General features: G+C 41.0%; 2 protein-coding genes across 2 annotated transcripts; both read right to left on the bottom strand.

Moving 5' to 3' along the window:
- Positions 1 to 1,841: 1,841 nt before the first annotated feature.
- Positions 1,842 to 6,042, bottom strand: LOC117404085 (troponin C, skeletal muscle-like). The gene is made up of 6 exons (XM_034006814.3): positions 5,927 to 6,042; positions 3,747 to 3,801; positions 3,170 to 3,313; positions 2,958 to 3,072; positions 2,552 to 2,688; positions 1,842 to 2,226 (listed from the first exon to the last, which is right to left on the bottom strand). The coding sequence occupies exons 1-6, from the start codon at positions 5,927 to 5,929 to the stop codon at positions 2,195 to 2,197; spliced, it is 486 nt and encodes a 161-aa protein (XP_033862705.1). The 5' UTR covers positions 5,930 to 6,042; the 3' UTR covers positions 1,842 to 2,194.
- A 2,050-nt stretch (positions 6,043 to 8,092) lies between these two features.
- Positions 8,093 to 13,151, bottom strand: LOC117404144 (troponin C, skeletal muscle). The gene is made up of 6 exons (XM_034006941.3): positions 12,998 to 13,151; positions 10,354 to 10,408; positions 9,764 to 9,907; positions 9,556 to 9,670; positions 9,022 to 9,158; positions 8,093 to 8,469 (listed from the first exon to the last, which is right to left on the bottom strand). Exons 1-6 carry the CDS (start codon positions 12,998 to 13,000, stop codon positions 8,438 to 8,440), a joined length of 486 nt encoding a protein of 161 aa, XP_033862832.1. The 5' UTR covers positions 13,001 to 13,151; the 3' UTR covers positions 8,093 to 8,437.
- Positions 13,152 to 16,146: the final 2,995 nt, after the last annotated feature.

Below are 16,146 nucleotides of genomic sequence, written 5' to 3' on the forward strand. Positions count from 1 at the left end.
GAGAGACTCACACGGGACGTGTTACTAATCCAGCCTGTCCCCTTGTTTCGGGGGGTCACTCCTGCAAACCCCGAGTCATTAATCTGTCTGAGAGCCCTTTGATGTCTGGGCTGCAGCGCAGAGTGTTTTATCAGCTGCTAATGTGACCGGGGGAGGCGGGCTGGAGTGGCCGGAGGGAGATGGAGGTTATTTCTACAAGGGGGTGCTGATGTTCTCTTTAGTGGCTCTTCAAAAGCATGATTAATAATAAGATACCACTCCTGAATTGCAAGGCACTCGTTACACAGTCAAATTGAGAAGTGATTATGAAGTGCGGCAAGACTACCTTATTCAACTAGAAACACGACTCCATCTACACTTGTGTGTGTGGGGTAAAGCAAGAGATAAACTTAGAAGAAGTTACAAGAAAGGCACATGTTTTGGCACACTAACAAAGTGCCTGTGTTTGTCTGCTTTGGCTGTTAGTTTCTTATAGTTTTAAAAATGCTTGATTGAGTACAGGTGAATACACCCATAGATGCTAAAGTAAGTTCTCTGGCTTCTGGTTCAATTGTGTATCTGTCAATTAAACTCTGGTTTCCTTGCGCTCTGAATACGACAAACACACACAATCGCTGTCTAATTTTGCTTAGATATGGCTGCTGGCTTGTTTCAGTTCAGTAAGAGAACGAGCCCCCTTGAGACACCTTGGTGGGCTGTTTCCTAGAGCTGTCAGTGGGTGGAAGGCTTGGTATATTTAAAGCAGCTTCCAGTCTAGTCAAGCCTTTCATTTAAACGACTGCCCTGATTTACATAGTGCGCTTCTGTGCTTGATTACAACCCAAGCAGAGGTTGATTGTTACACACAGTGAATGGGATACAGCCAACTGAGAAAGCTTTCCTGGTATTGACAGCCTGGACTGCCCAGGGTAGTTCATCTCTTAACCCTCTCTCACATCTTAGCCCCCTTCCATTACCCCAGAACCCCTTACTAAACCTCTGCCACTGAGAAGTCAGGAGCTTTTGGGGTTAGTGGATTGACCTCTGGTGGCAAAGGTTGTTAATTCAAGTCATTTTTCACAAATACTGTATAATTAATTTTATATTTGTATTGTGCTTTTTTTTTTTCATTACAGTTGGAATTTAATTCAAATTAGAATCGTAATTATTATTATTATTTGTGTGTGTGTGTGTGTGTGTGTGTGTGTGTGTGTGTGTGTGTGTGTGCGTGCGTGCGTGTTGATTGCACAGCTAAGAAGAAAAAGTCAATTGGCCAGCACTCTGAGTCAGCTGCTTACCTTGAAACAGTTTACAAGCACACAAGAAGTGAGGGAGGCAGGTCCCTCGTCTGAGTGATTATGTTATTATCATAATGCTTGGAATTAAATTCAGTTATAGGATTTGTCATTTTAAACCAGTATAATGAAACCCTCCCTTGGTGACTGGTGCCCTCGGTTTCAAAGTTGTGTTAACAGTGTCCTCTAGTGGTCAATAAGGAAAATGAAAATGTACATGTAGGAAACACTGCCCTCCAGAGGCAAAACTGAAGAATGTGTGCTGTGGGAAGGAGAGTCCAGGCAATGATCGTGTGTCAGGAGGTGATGCTCCATGCTCTCTCACTGTTTTGTTAATGCAGACTGAAATCCGTGCTCCCATATATACACGGCCTCTCTTTCCTATAGGAACCTGGGGACCTCCTGGTTACAAGCCCTTTTCTTTAACCACTGGCCCACACAGTTACAGTGGAAGCTCACGTACAGTACACCGCCCAAGGCTTGTAGTAAATGCAACAGGACAGCTGACAGAAAAGTTCCGCTGGGATATGCCGGGGTTTCAATGGAATGACACAATAAAAGACGGGGGAAATCCACAGAAGTTTATTGAAGCATCTACAGTGTTTTAGTCTAGAGCGCCGTGTCGTCTTGTGTTGCGGCCGTTGAGCATCCCAGGCTGTTGAAAAGCAGCGCCTGTATTTCTTAACCTAGTAGTGCCTCCAAGCTGCATCTATGGAGGGGGGGTCAGCTGTATAAAGATTGACATTGGATGGCAGCCTACCAGCTAACAGCAGCTAAGAAAGGGGCAGGTCCGTCTGGGGAGCTTGTTTAGACATTATTAAGATGCAAAGTCATACTACGGGATGTGGTGAGATTGTTCAGAAGCAGTACGTTTAGGAAAGGGGACACGGAGGAGTCAATGCGAAGAGGAATGTTCAATTTTACTGCACGCCTTCCATCATCTTGAGAAACTCTGAAAGACAAGAGTGAAATCTCACTTTGCAAAGCTGCTACAAATGTCAAGTTTCTAATAGATGTGAAAGTTTTTAAAAATAATATTTTTCTGATCAAAAGTATATAGGGCATCCTGCAGGGGAAAATAATTTAATCCTAAAAAAAAAAAAAAAAAAAAAAAAAAAAAAACATAAAAATCCTTTTGAAATACTCTATACTATTAAAATAATAAAGTTATACGAAAGGGCCGAGGGTAGGCTATTCAGATCATTTGCGCGTTGTATCAAAAGAGACTTAGAGCCAGGAGAAAATGGGAAAGTAAGGAAACTGGGTTCTGTCTTTACCGTCAAAGTCCAACTTGCCGTCCATGTTCTTGTCTCCGTCGGTCATGAGTTCATCGATCTCAGCGTCAGAGATGGTCTCCCCGCTGCTGCGGATAATTGTCGCAAACTCATCACGGTCAATGTACCCGTCACCGTTCCTGAGGCGCACACAAAGAAAAGAAAAGAAAATACACCTTTCAGAGCTTCATTACCTCAGGGCAGCTGTTGCGATAAGCATTACAAGCCAACGGTTGCAAAGTTGTTAAGTTTGTTAATAACATATTGAGTGACGGGCTCTCGGAGAGTAACCTGCCTGAACCATTGACTTGGTTTACAGTACTTTTGGACCCAATGCTATGTGTTTGTATTGTTCGCTCCCCCACACACTGTACAGGGTTATAAATATAAATATCCAATGCAAACGTACTTGTCGAAGACGCGGAAGAATTCAGATAACTCTTCCTCACTCTTGCCAGCCTGATCCTCTTTAAGCTGTTGCACCATCATGACCAAGAACTCTTGAAAGTCAATGGAACCGCTTCCTGGGTGACAAACCAGACAAGTGTCAAGAGAGACAGACAGACAGACAGGCAGATCTCTCAGGACAATTCCGTTTCTAAGAGTGGAGAGGATTCTTACCGTCCTCATCTACCTCCTCAATGATGGCATCCAGCTCCTCTCGGCTTGGGTTTTGACCCAGCATCTTCATGACGGTACCCAGCTCCTTGGTGCTGATGTCTCCACCACCATCAGTGTCAAACATGTCAAAGGCAGCCTTGAACTCTACGATCACACAGAGCAGTGAAACGCTGTCAGTATCCTCTTCACGAAACTTACCCTTATCTAGACTTTGACTGCAGAGTCCATTTCAATGATCTCTTCTAAACAGCAGCTAGTCTAAATACCACCGCCATTTCCTTCTGGGTTTTTGTTTGTTTTTAAATAGTTTAGATTATTAAAATAGACCACTATGAATTCAATACATTTGGCATTCATTAAACTGCTCCAGAGTGTTGTTGAGGAAGCCAGTAATATTAAAAAGCTCACAATATTACATTACGTGTATACATACTACAGCACATGAATACCACATGTTATTATACATTATTTAAGCCTATTCTTTTGAACAGTAGTTTAAAAAAAAAAAAAATATGAATGATATTATTGTTATTATTAGTAATAGCAGTATTAATTGGTTGCAAACACTAATACCTACCAGCAACCATCTCGTCGCTCAGGTACGATAGCGCTTCTATTTGTGCGGCGGTCGGCTGCAAAACAACATAACAGTTCAATTGAATACAGCAGGGATATCTCCAATGTATAACGTGCAGCAGCTTGACGCAAAATCACCGTATTACCCCAAAACGATATCCTATAGGATACTATAGTAACGGTTTTTTTTACAAGGTTTTATCAATGGGATGAGAGCAGGTGTTGTATATATTATAGAAAACGCGCACACCAATCTAACTGTATTTGAAAATACGGTGGAATCTGTCCATGCGTTGTATGTTTATATGTGTATATATATTAGGACTGCCCGCTATAGCACATCCGAGGGGGTCAAATAGACGTCTATATTACAGTGTACAAGTACGCTACAATCATGCATCTAATACTAATGCTTTTACAGATGAAATTACACATACCAGCCAAGAATCGAAACGAAGATAGCATTTAACTTATGACATTGTATTTTGTATTTTGTATTTGTTAGTTATGTATATCGTGTTGTAATGATAGTAATCGTGTTTTTATTGTAGTTATGACATTGTACTTTGGGAGGGCATTGCCATGAAAGGCGCTATATAAAAATAGATTGATTGATTGATTGATATCTAAATTAGCCAAATACAGGTCAGAGCTCCTGTATAATACCTTATGACCTGCATTCTGATGAATTCAATTAGAATCAAACAAACTATTAAAGTATTAAATGTGATACCCTAGCCAATAAACCCCCCATCTTTCCTTCATAAACTACTGTTATTAGATTATATAAAATAAATTTAAAAAACGCAGAGAGAGAGAGAGAGAGAGAGAGAGAGAGAGAGAGAGAGAGAGAGAGAGAGAGAGAGAGAGAGAGAGAGAGAGAGCGCTTGGGGTTTCAAACGATCTGTTTCGATGTATTATAGTTGTTTGTATTTGTATAGATACTATGTCGCCCCTTGTATAAACGATGATGCATGTAATTATTTAGATGACAGAATGTTTTCAGCAGAAAGCCAGTTTGATAGTCGTGTCAGCATTTCAAATAGCTGTCTGTATGGGTTTCACCCCAGTCACAGAAAAAAAATCGTTCAGAGCAGTAATAATGCTCCGCTTTTAAGGTAGTTTTGTGAAGCTCTGTGGAATCTGCTGCTTCGGGGAAAAACTAGCTAACCAGGATCAAGTTACCGCAGGAGTCCAAGTCCTTTTACATTGCAGCTGACTCAGCCGCGCCACCAACAGCTGTGAGTTCATAAAACACTTTGAAGTGAGGAGGTCATCGACGCTACTTTGATATCACCACGAGTTTTTTTTGTTTGTTTGTTTTTTTATGAAAATAGATGCATAACATGCCGTACTGCATGAAATGAAAAAGAAAAAAAAACAAAGTAATTTCTCCTTCGTGTAACAGAAATCAATGTAGCGCATTTCTACCAGAATGTTATCCTGCAAAACTTGAATCCTAAACTAAGGTCCATTTCAAAGGGGTTTCCTGTCTTAACCCCTGCTTTTTTCCAAGAAGCGAACACAACCTTCATGTTAAGAATCCCTTCATATAAATATCCCAGGATGTTCATTTCAAGCTAGTTAACATGAGGAACATTAGTATTATATATATATATATATATATATATATATATATATATATATATATATATATATATATATATATATATATATATAATTTAGCACAGTGATAAATGCATCTGAATATGGCCCAAAGTATTATATGCAGCAAGACAAACTTTGAATTCATATTGTAGTAAATATAGACACCATGTAGATTATGTACTGTACATTATTATACTATATATATATATATATATATATATATATATATATATATATATATATATATATATATATATTAGGGAAGTTATATGTTACATATTTATCATTGTATTGTACATCTGAAATGTATATTATTATTATTATTATTATTATTATTATTATTATTATTATTATTATTATTATTATAACCTCCACCAGCTATCCTAATGGTTTGTTACTGCATGACGAAGTTGTTCGGTCAATGGTGATGTAAATGGATCGCTTTGAAGCTTGGTCTGTATGACAGTTGCTCTATTCTTCAGGCACATTCGTAGGAATTTGCATCTTAACTCTGGCCTCATGCACAGCTTCAAACCTCAGCAAAACAGCAAGTGAATCGATGAATTGCCTTACCATGATTGCAGTTTACGAAGGACCCCCTACTCCCACTGAAGAATAGGTTGTCACCGCTCCCCTCCACAGAATAACTAGACATCAGCGAGGATTAAGCCCAGCTTTTAAACCCCCCACCCCCCACCCCTTCTCTGACCCACCCACTTCCAGATATAGCATCCTGAACTTTTAGGGGTCTCTGTGGATTCCAACCAATCGCTGCTACTTGGAATCTGATTTCCTCTGCTGTTTTGCCACCCTCCACACTATGAGACTTATAAAACTGCTAGGGATTAAACAGCTGAAAAGCATTCTGGCTTCAGATGTGTGCTGTTCAATATGCAGACAGGAGGAAATGTCTTCACTCTGCCAGCGCTCAGGGAAATCTCCTTTGGGCATAGCAGCTCTTTTACACCAGGATCACAGGAATACTGCGGAATGGAAATCAGCTTCCACAGGGAAAACATCAGCCAAATGAAGAACAAAAACATCCTTGTGTTTCTGAAATCTGGGAACTATTACTTTCCAATACAACATATATATATATATATATATATATATATATATATATATATATATATATATATATATATATATATATATATATAAAAATGACAAAAATGACAATGTTTGTATGTGTGCTTTTATGTGTGTGTGTGTGTGTATGTGTCAGTGTGCGTGTGTGTGTCAGTGTGTGTGTATGTGTCAGTGTGCGTGTGTGTGTCAGTGTGTGTGTGTGTGTGTGTCTGTGTGTGTGTGTGTATGCGTGTCAGTGTGTGGGGGTGTGTGTGTGTCAGTGTGTGTGTGTGTGTGTATGCGTGTCAGTGTGTGTGTGTGTGTGGGTGTATGTGTGGGGGTGTGTGTGTGTCAGTGTGTGGGGGTGTGTGTGTGTCAGTGTGTGTATGTGTCAGTGTGTGTGTGTGTGTCAGTGTGTGTATGTGTCAGTGAGTGTGTGTGTGTGTGTGTGATGTGTTGCTTATGTATTGCTTGTCATTAGTCATGTTTTTTGGTTGTGATAATCTCAATAAAGAGGGTCTCTTGTTAAACCACGCGTCAGTGTATCCATTTAGATAACTACTCAAAGCCTATTTTACTTTGGGACACATGTTTATGACGGGAGAGTAAAATGTTCGAATGAAATATACGTTTCAATGTAAGCAATTAAGAACGTTTGAAGATTTGATGATAGGATGCGGGACTGAGATCATTCATGCATTTCGATTCACTGCAACACCTTCAATTCACCAGTACAGTGCATTCACAGATACATTATTATTCAATCGTAGAACCTGTTTGGTTTTTAACTGTACCCCCCCCTCCAGAGCCCGCTCCTTCTAAACCCTTGCCCCTCAGTGGTGAAACAACCTACCTATTTATAATGTGATCATTTGTACTGTGATATTTTGTAACAATTGTAAGTCACCTGGATAAGGGTGTCTGCTAAGAAATTATTATTAATAATAATAATAATAATAATAATAATAATAATAATAATAATAATAATAACTTGCATAAAGTGAGTATTTGATTTTTTCCTTTGGCTTGTCTCAGACTGGTGAACTCCACTGAGTCAGGTCAGCCAGTCAGAGCCAGTATCAGTGCTTGTAAAACCTAGAACAGCTTTACATTTCACTTCTGTATCCCCTCAAGAGGAGGACCAAAAGAGGTCTGTCTTTATAAATAGAAATGTGCTCAACTGCTTAAGGAGATTGAAGTGGACAGTCAGATCTATATATATATATATATATATATATATATATATATATATATATATATATATATATAATGTTCATGCCATGTACTGTTCATGCTGTTTCCAGCTTAGCTGAATTCATACCACCCTGACCTGCATCACTGCAATGATGGCCCAATTTTCCTGATATGATGACCCAAGTAGATCAAGCAGACTGACAAACCTTGGGTTCAGCTCATGCAGGAAAAAAAAGAAAAGCAAACTGCAATTAAATGTCTTATGGGCACAAGCCATGCCTGGAACCCCGGGGAATGGAACCCCTGGCACTGGAACCCCGGGGAATGGAACCCCGGGCACTGGAACCCCGCGGAATGGAACACCTGGCACTGGAACCCCGGGGAATGGAACACCTGGCACTGGAACCCCGGGCACTGGAACCCCGGGGAATGGAACACCTGGCACTGGAACATGCTGTTACAATAACTCCACATGCCTGAGGCGAAAATGAAAACATCTTTATTTCATTCCAGCGCTGTACATTACAATGTTGGGCTGTGGGCGGCCCCCTTTCCTGGCCAGTAACATACTGTAGGTACACGAAGACAGGTGTGGAAGAAGAGTGCTTTAAATTGAAGGTTGGGGTACATATACATCTCCGTTTCCCAGAGTCCTGTCATGTTAGGTGGGAGGGTGCAGATATCCTTCTTTCCCTTTTTTTTTACTTTGCTTGTCTTGGCAAACTTAAAAGAGGCTTGGCTGGCATACTTGAGTAACTGTGAATCAATGGCTTGAACAGCAAAATCAAATCCATTGTTGTGTCGTAGAGGAATGTTGGTCTTTTACTGCACGTTTTCCATCATCTTCAGCCACTCTGCAAGAGAAAGAAACGGGCACATTAAAACAAGAAAACAAACATACCCTGCTCGCAATAGTCGGGTGGTTTGTACATTCTTTTTAAAGGTGAAGTGTCAATCAGATCCTATTTGTAGCACCTGAGTTCTGCTCCCCCTAGCGTTCTCTCTTTGTGTAACTTTACATACAGCTCGAAATGAGGAATCCAACTGGACAGGGAAGTTGTCGTGCGTTTCAGAGTTCACCTCTTAACCCATTAAAAGTACCATACATTTTGACAAAATCACAACACAAGCTGTATTTCTGGAATATGATACACTCTAAATCAATATGCTACCATTCTACAAGTTTTCAATCTTTTAGAAGTGTAACCTGACAAGGCATATTTACAACATATATTCTCAGCGTCCCATTTCGAGGACTGTCAAGTTAATACATGCCTGAACCCCAACTGGGACAGAGGCCGCTGTGAGATCAAAGTTCAGTCCTGACTTCCATGAGCAGGCTGTTGGTTATCTTGCCAGATAATCCACCCCTTAGCGGCATGGTCTGGACTCTAAGTGTCTCTTACCATCAAAGTCGATCTTGCCGTCGTTATTTTTGTCACCATCAGCCATCAGCTCATCCATCTCTTCCTCTGATATGCTCTCCCCAGAGGAGCGCAGGATCTCAGCCAGCTCTTCACGGTCGATGTAGCCATCGCCATTCCTGTGGGGCGAGCAATGCGCTTATTTATTCTTTTCGTTTATTCACCCCTTTCGTGCATGGTGACCTCATATGAAGACGGATAAAACAACTCTCTTCTAGTCTTTACATGGGGAGGTATGGAAAATGCAAATGTGTGATAGTCTCATATGAGGCTATTTTCAATCCGCCATGCATGAAAGAGCTAATCTAACCAGGATATGCCTCATTGAGGTAATGATACCGTCTGCAAGGGGTTCCATCGGACAACGGCACATTAAAACACACACCTCCTTCATCAGTCTCTTATGGTGGAAGAAAGTATCACACAACCATAGTTTGTATGCAGTGTGAGCAATATTTATATATTCCCACACACACTGTACAGGGTTATAAATATAAATATCCAATGCACACATACTTGTCGAAGACGCGGAAGAATTCAGATAACTCTTCCTCACTCTTGCCAGCCTGATCCTCCTTAAGCTGGTGCACCATCATGACCAAGAACTCTTCAAAGTCAATGGTACCGCTGCCTGGGGGACAAACCGGACAAGTGTCAAGAGAGACAGACAGACAGGCAGATCTCTCAGGACAATTCTGTTTCTAAGAGTGGAGAGGATTCTTACCATCCTCATCTACCTCCTCAATGATGGCATCCAGCTCCTCTCGGGTTGGGTTCTGACCCAGCATCTTCATGACGGTACCCAGCTCCTTGGTGCTGATGTCTCCACCACCATCAGAGTCAAACATGTCAAAGGCAGCCTTGAACTCTACGATCACACAGAGCAGTGAAACGCTGTCAGTATCCTCTTCACGAAACTTACCCTTATCTAGACTTTGACTGCAGAGTCCATTTCAATGATCTCTTCTAAACAGCAGCTAGTCTAAATACCACCTCCCTTTAACTACAGGGATCGCACTAATTTTTTCAACAGTTTAATACTATCAATTTTAATACAACTTTTAAACAGTACATTAATATCATAGAAATCACTTAAGGTGTAACCTTCAGAGTTCATAATATCCATTAGACGCTCACCATTATGACAACAACTCATATTAAGCCTTCACTTCATCCATTTGTACTTTACATTCACTTTACTTTCTGCAGCATTTTTGCTTACATAGGCTGCAGTGTCCTCTCTATAAAAGAAGAACGTAACAAAGACTACTTTCCCATTAATAAATTCTCAATTATCTGTACAGATATACATACCGGCAACCATCTCCTCACTGAGGTAGGAGCGAGCATCTGACTGGGCGTCAGTCGGCTGAAACACAGAAACAAAACACACGTGAAGTCCCCGATAAAGACCACCTGTCTGCAGCCACATGACACAAGCATCCTGCCATTCCCGGCTTTCCTTTTAACAATTCAATATCAATTCCTAACTGAGAATTACAGAGGACCGGTCTGGTAAAAGAGTTCAGAGTGATCAAGGCCTGCAAATGCTGGAAAGAAATGTGTCATGGTAATAATACTAGTCACTTGAAGACCTTGCATTAATAATTACAAGCTTTCTTTTTTTTTGGCTGGTCTATGTCCCTAAAAGTAGGTGTTAGCCAGCCTGGCTCAAAGCCCTATAGTGTGCACACTTTACAGCAGTGAAGCTTTTAAAGCATGCTGTGTATTTTATTCTGAACAGAGAAACAAACCCATTGCATATACAATGTTTCTTACTGGTCGTGTAACAATGCAATGGGTAAGAATGCTCCCTTCATCTTGACAAATGAACGGGTACAACACATGTGGTATTTTGCAGCTGTTTTCGAGTCTTTTATGGGAATGCAGTTGGCAAAATTGGATAATTGAAAGTGCTATCAGGGACAGGGATAGAATAACTGTAGCCTTGTGCTAGAGACAGAATTTGAGCCTTTGAAAGATTCGCTCTTTTTACCCAGGGATTAAGCAGGGAACTCCAAATGGATTAACCTCCTGTGCCGGATTACAATTCCGAGATATTAATAAACTGGCATTAGCATCTTCTTGGTTCCTAATAAGGAGACGCAATGGAAAAGCATGCAGCTTATCCCAGATGATATTACAGAAGAGTGTGTTAGGAGCCATCTTCAAGTGATACTGCAGGCTTGTGACCAGCATATTGAGTTACAAACTTGTAAATATAACACCACCATCTGCTGGCTCAACACAGAACTGCATAAAAATACACTTAGAAGGGTAAAATCATTTAGCTACAGTAATTATATATATATATATATATATATATATATATATATATATATATATATATATATATATATATATAGATAGATAGATAGATAGATAGATAGATAGATAGATAGATAGAGTATATAGTACATACATACATTCAAGGTAAACAAACAGCGGAGGTACTTATAGGCTTTTGATGCCCAGGAAACTACACTAATTTATTTATATTTAAATCTATTAATGTGCTTGTGATGTCATTTACTACAAAGTTAATGATGTGATGATCTACTATTCCTTTCTAGTTAACCTACAGGCATCTGGGTATTGACAAGGTTAAAAAGAAAAATGATACGGGAGTCTACGACAATCTGCTTGCTCTACTATTAGCTTCAGCTACTGTAAAACCAGCAATCAGCAAATACAGTATCCCTCTAAGTTATATGTTGAGTACCAAGCCTCCTGGCAGAAAAGTCCCTGAATTAATCGCTGAATTAGCTGGCCTGCATCTAACTCTCCCTCCCCTCCCCTCCCACATGCGATGACGTGGTTTCCAAACAGACCAAGAAGACAACAGCAAGCACTGCCCCCAGTGGAAGCTTAACAGAAGCAGCCTGAAAAGAGTGGGTACCAGTATGAATACGGGAGAGGGTGTCAGCAGGGTTTGACTGCTCCCGTTTCGGGAGCCAAATTATCATACAGCCCTGATATTTGGCTTCTGAAAAACAAGGATATAACATGTGCCAACTGACAGCTAACAAGTTCCCTGGTACTTCCCTCGTGGCAGGCAGCTCTCCAGCTGAGCTGCCTACTTTCTTAGCATTCTGTACTGGAACCTAGCATTCTAATGAATGAGCTACGTGACCCAGATAGCCTCCACACTGCAGCCCAGCGCTCTAACCACTGAGCTACTCAAACACACATATTACAAGCTGCAGCCCAGCACTGTAACCACTGAGCTACTCAATCACACTGCCTTCCACACTGCAGCCCAGCGCTCTAACCACTGAACTGATCAAACTCACTGCCTTCCACACTGCAGCCCAGCGCTCTAACCACTGAGCTACTCAAACACAGAGATTACACACTGCAGCCCAGCGCTATAACCACTGAGCTACTCAAACACACAGATTACACACAGCAGCCCAGTGCTCTAACCACTGAGCTACTCAAACACACAGATTACACGCTGCAGCCCTGCGCACTAACCACTGAGCATCTCAAACTACAGCTTACCACACTGCATCAGAGTGCTCTAACCACATAATCAGGAAGACTTATTATTAACTTTTTAAAATTACAAAATCAATTACCAAGCTAGACTCATAAACAGTAAAAGCATATTTTGCCAACAGTGTCACTTTTGCCCGCCAAAGGAAATCGTCATCAATGAGCATCACTGATTGGCTGCTTGGGATGACATGACCAATTGGGAACATTTTTAAATCTTTTTCTTGGTTCTTAATCTAAAGACTCCAGCCTCCAAAAAAAAAAAAAAAAGCTTTTTCCCATAAATGAATTCAATAAAAGATGAGGAGTGTTTGGAAGCCTGGCTGGTAAATTCCAGTGCAGTGGGCAGCAGCATCCTGTGGATCCAGACTGATGGTAGAATCCATTCAGAGCTTCTCCTCCTCAATCAATCATAATAAAAAAAATACAATAATGTTCTTGCGGTTGTAGAAAATCTTACCATTTTGACCGGCTATGCAAAAGAACAGGAGTGAGACGGAAAACCAAGCGAGGGCACACACGACCTCCACAGCATGCACCAAGTAGCCTGGTTGCTTTACTCAGCCCTCTAATTTGTACCCTCACACCTCAGCAAAGTTTATCCCAAAATCTTCAGGATTGGGTTAGAGCACCAGCTCAGGCAGCAGGCATCCAATCAGGTCGTCACGTTTATCCTGCACCACATGTCATTTGATTGGCAGCACAGGCAATTTAACCTTATTTAGCTGAAGGACAGGACGCAATGTATCAATGACATTTAAAGAATAAATTTCAAGATGTTGGCAGGTTATTTTTGACAGTCTTAAGATGAGGAGCCACAGCATATGGCAGCCTGGTAATGTTCACGAGGGTGGGGTGGGGGGGGGGGGGGGGGTGCCTAATGTATAGAGACACAGTATTATATGTATGCATGTATATATGCATGTAAAAATATGTTTATATAGTTAAATAATGCTGATTAAAGGAGGCAAATTTGGCCCAAAGGAAACCTGCTTACTTTAAAACTATTGTTTGTTTGTTTGTTTGTTTTCAGGCAGGTACAATGAAACAACACCAGTGCAGAAGACCTGCTAATGCTAATACAAACTGTATGCGTTGTCTTCAGCAGCATTCAGTAGTGCTAGTAGACACCTATCAATTGTCCAGCATAACCAGCTCTTGAACCAATATGACCAGCTGAAAACCCTGCAAAACGCCAACCCAGACATGGATAAATGCAAAAATAAGCTGCATCAGCTGTTAACAGGGTGGGCAACGACAGCTCTCCCAGTCCAGGTCTACAGCTTGCTTTCCAGAGAGTTTAACCAGGTGAGCTTGAACTTGCAGTGTCCCAGGAATGTGAAAACACCAGCTCAACCCACAGCGTGCAATAGACTGACGGATCACAATTGGAGCACCCGAGTAATTGCAACGAAAACATTTCAAAATGACACCAGCTGAATTCATGAGAAGGGAACTACCAGTAAAATAAGATGAAATAAAAATGGGTTTTGTTGCATCTGAAGCATCCACACACGTTTAACAAAGAACATGCAAACACTGGTTCAATGAAGTCATTTACAAACACCTGGACTAGAAGGACGCCCTGACTGTACACCCCTAGCCCAGAAGATGCACAGATGTGTTGGACGCATTGCTGGGTCCTGGACATGAAAGCCAGGTAAAGGAAATCAGGTTACCTGTATTTCATGTGCTTGAGTTTCTGTGTCTACGCAAACCACATATAATCACTTAGGCATACACAATTAGCCTAGTCGTGGGTTGTTTAACTGAAAGAGATATTCAACAGCTAAGCCATGACTTTCTGCAGCTTATTCTGAAAAGTGCAACCTCACCAATAATCCACACCTAAGTGATTGCTATTCCCGTCGTTGACAATCCTGTTTGGTCATGGTCATGCGTTATATAAGTAGTGTGAATGGGGTATTATTCAATAAGTCCACACGGAGACTTTTTAGCTCAGTGGAGTGTGAACAAGCCGGTCCCAGCTCTTCCTTCAGAGGTTGTTGAATGAGAACCAGTAAGCTGTTGAAAGGGGTAGCAGGGCCACAGAGCTGTAAACAGCTATCACTTTCTGCTGCCTGCTCAGAACAAGAAGTTTGCAGCTTAACTGCTGCCATTCTCCCTTCTCAGTTTCTTTCTGGAAAGGTAACATATTAAGAACTATCTCAAAGTAGTCTACTCCAGGATGCACCATCCTGTTTTTTTTTTTTTGTGAAAGAGAATGTCAGTAATGGTACAACATTGTTAAGAAACAGCTTCAGTCAGGGATTGCTGAACAGACGGTTTGTCACATAAACCAGTTGCATTTTTCTTTCGCAAACACGGTTTAAAAAGCTTTGATAAATAAGAGCCCGCCGGAGCCTTATTCCTAATATATTATCATGCCAGTAAATTCATTACATTCTGGAACCTGAAAGTTTTATGATTATTGACGCTGTATTTTTATGGCAAGTGGCTTCTGTGCCCATGTTTATACTCTAGATGCCAGATCATTAAATCTTAGTGACAAGCAGGTCTCGCCTGGACCCCTATAAATGGCTCTTTGAGATGATTTTCTCATCACTGTGATTAATAGCCGGTGTTGATTACCTTATATAATGTTTGGCGGGATCTTATGGGGACTGTGGTTCTCAACAGGAGTGGTGGTGTTTGTAAATTACAAGCCTTTTTATTTCATGGATATCAAATAACCTTTCAAATGCGACAGGTGTTAATCATGTCATCTAAATGCATGATTCCACGTGCCAGAAGCATGCTCTAACACCTATAATACGAGCAGTACATTCTAGAAAGCATATCATACTAGCTGAGGGAACATGAAGCCACTGTGTGGCTTGGAACTTGGTTTCAGGAGACTAGGTTTCAGACCACTGTGTCGCACATCAGGGGAGGCTTGGGGTTTGATACAGCAAATTTGCCTCAAACTAAGTCACCTGTAACCAGGTTTCAAGCCGCTGTTCCTGAAAAAGTGGCTTTGTGTTCTCTCAGCTTTAGTTTGTAATATATAGCATAGAAGAGAGAAATGATTATGTAATTGTACAGCTGGGGAGTGTTGAAGTCAGGATTTTATTGTGACTCAAACTACTGTTTGAAGTTAGGATGATAAGCATTTCCAATGTCACAGAATCCAGCAATTGTCCTAGACAATGTCTTCTACAGTGATACACCCCACACTGACACTCACTCACCCACACCCACACTCACACTCACTCACATAGTGGACCCAGCTGTTCTCTTACGTGCAAAGGCAATTTACTGTTTTTTTTTTTTTTTGTAGTCTAAGAGTTTCTTCTTGCAATCACTTTGGGTGACCAAAAGAAACTCATTAGCTCATGAAATAAATATACCCAGCCCAAAATAGCAAGTCTGGAGGGGACTATCCAAGCCAATAAAGGAAAAAAACCCAAAGCCTGTAAACAATAAGATATTGCCTTCAAAGCAATGCGTTCAGTCACTGAATCACAAGCTCTTCGTGTGCACAGTGACTCACACGCTGCAATTCAATCGGCTCACATTGCTGAGGCGCCCAGATCCTCTAAATGATTGATTCACGGTTTATTCCGTTCTTTCCCTACCGCATTGTCATTGACTCCAAAGAATGACATG

Source organism: Acipenser ruthenus, chromosome 18 (genome assembly GCF_902713425.1).
Source record: "Acipenser ruthenus chromosome 18, fAciRut3.2 maternal haplotype, whole genome shotgun sequence".
Taxonomy (NCBI): domain Eukaryota; kingdom Metazoa; phylum Chordata; class Actinopteri; order Acipenseriformes; family Acipenseridae; genus Acipenser; species Acipenser ruthenus.

Excerpts from the sequence above, each read along its gene's own strand:
- LOC117404085 (XM_034006814.3), bottom strand. Across the intron at positions 3,314-3,746 it reads GAGCGACGAGATGGTTGCTG|AGTTCAAGGCTGCCTTTGAC; the intron begins GTAGGTATTAGT and ends GTGTGATCGTAG. Across the intron at positions 3,073-3,169 it reads TGAGGAGGTAGATGAGGACG|GAAGCGGTTCCATTGACTTT; the intron begins GTAAGAATCCTC and ends TTTGTCACCCAG.
- LOC117404144 (XM_034006941.3), bottom strand. Across the intron at positions 9,908-10,353 it reads CAGTGAGGAGATGGTTGCCG|AGTTCAAGGCTGCCTTTGAC; the intron begins GTATGTATATCT and ends GTGTGATCGTAG. Across the intron at positions 9,159-9,555 it reads TTCTTCCGCGTCTTCGACAA|GAATGGCGATGGCTACATCG; the intron begins GTATGTGTGCAT and ends CTCGCCCCACAG.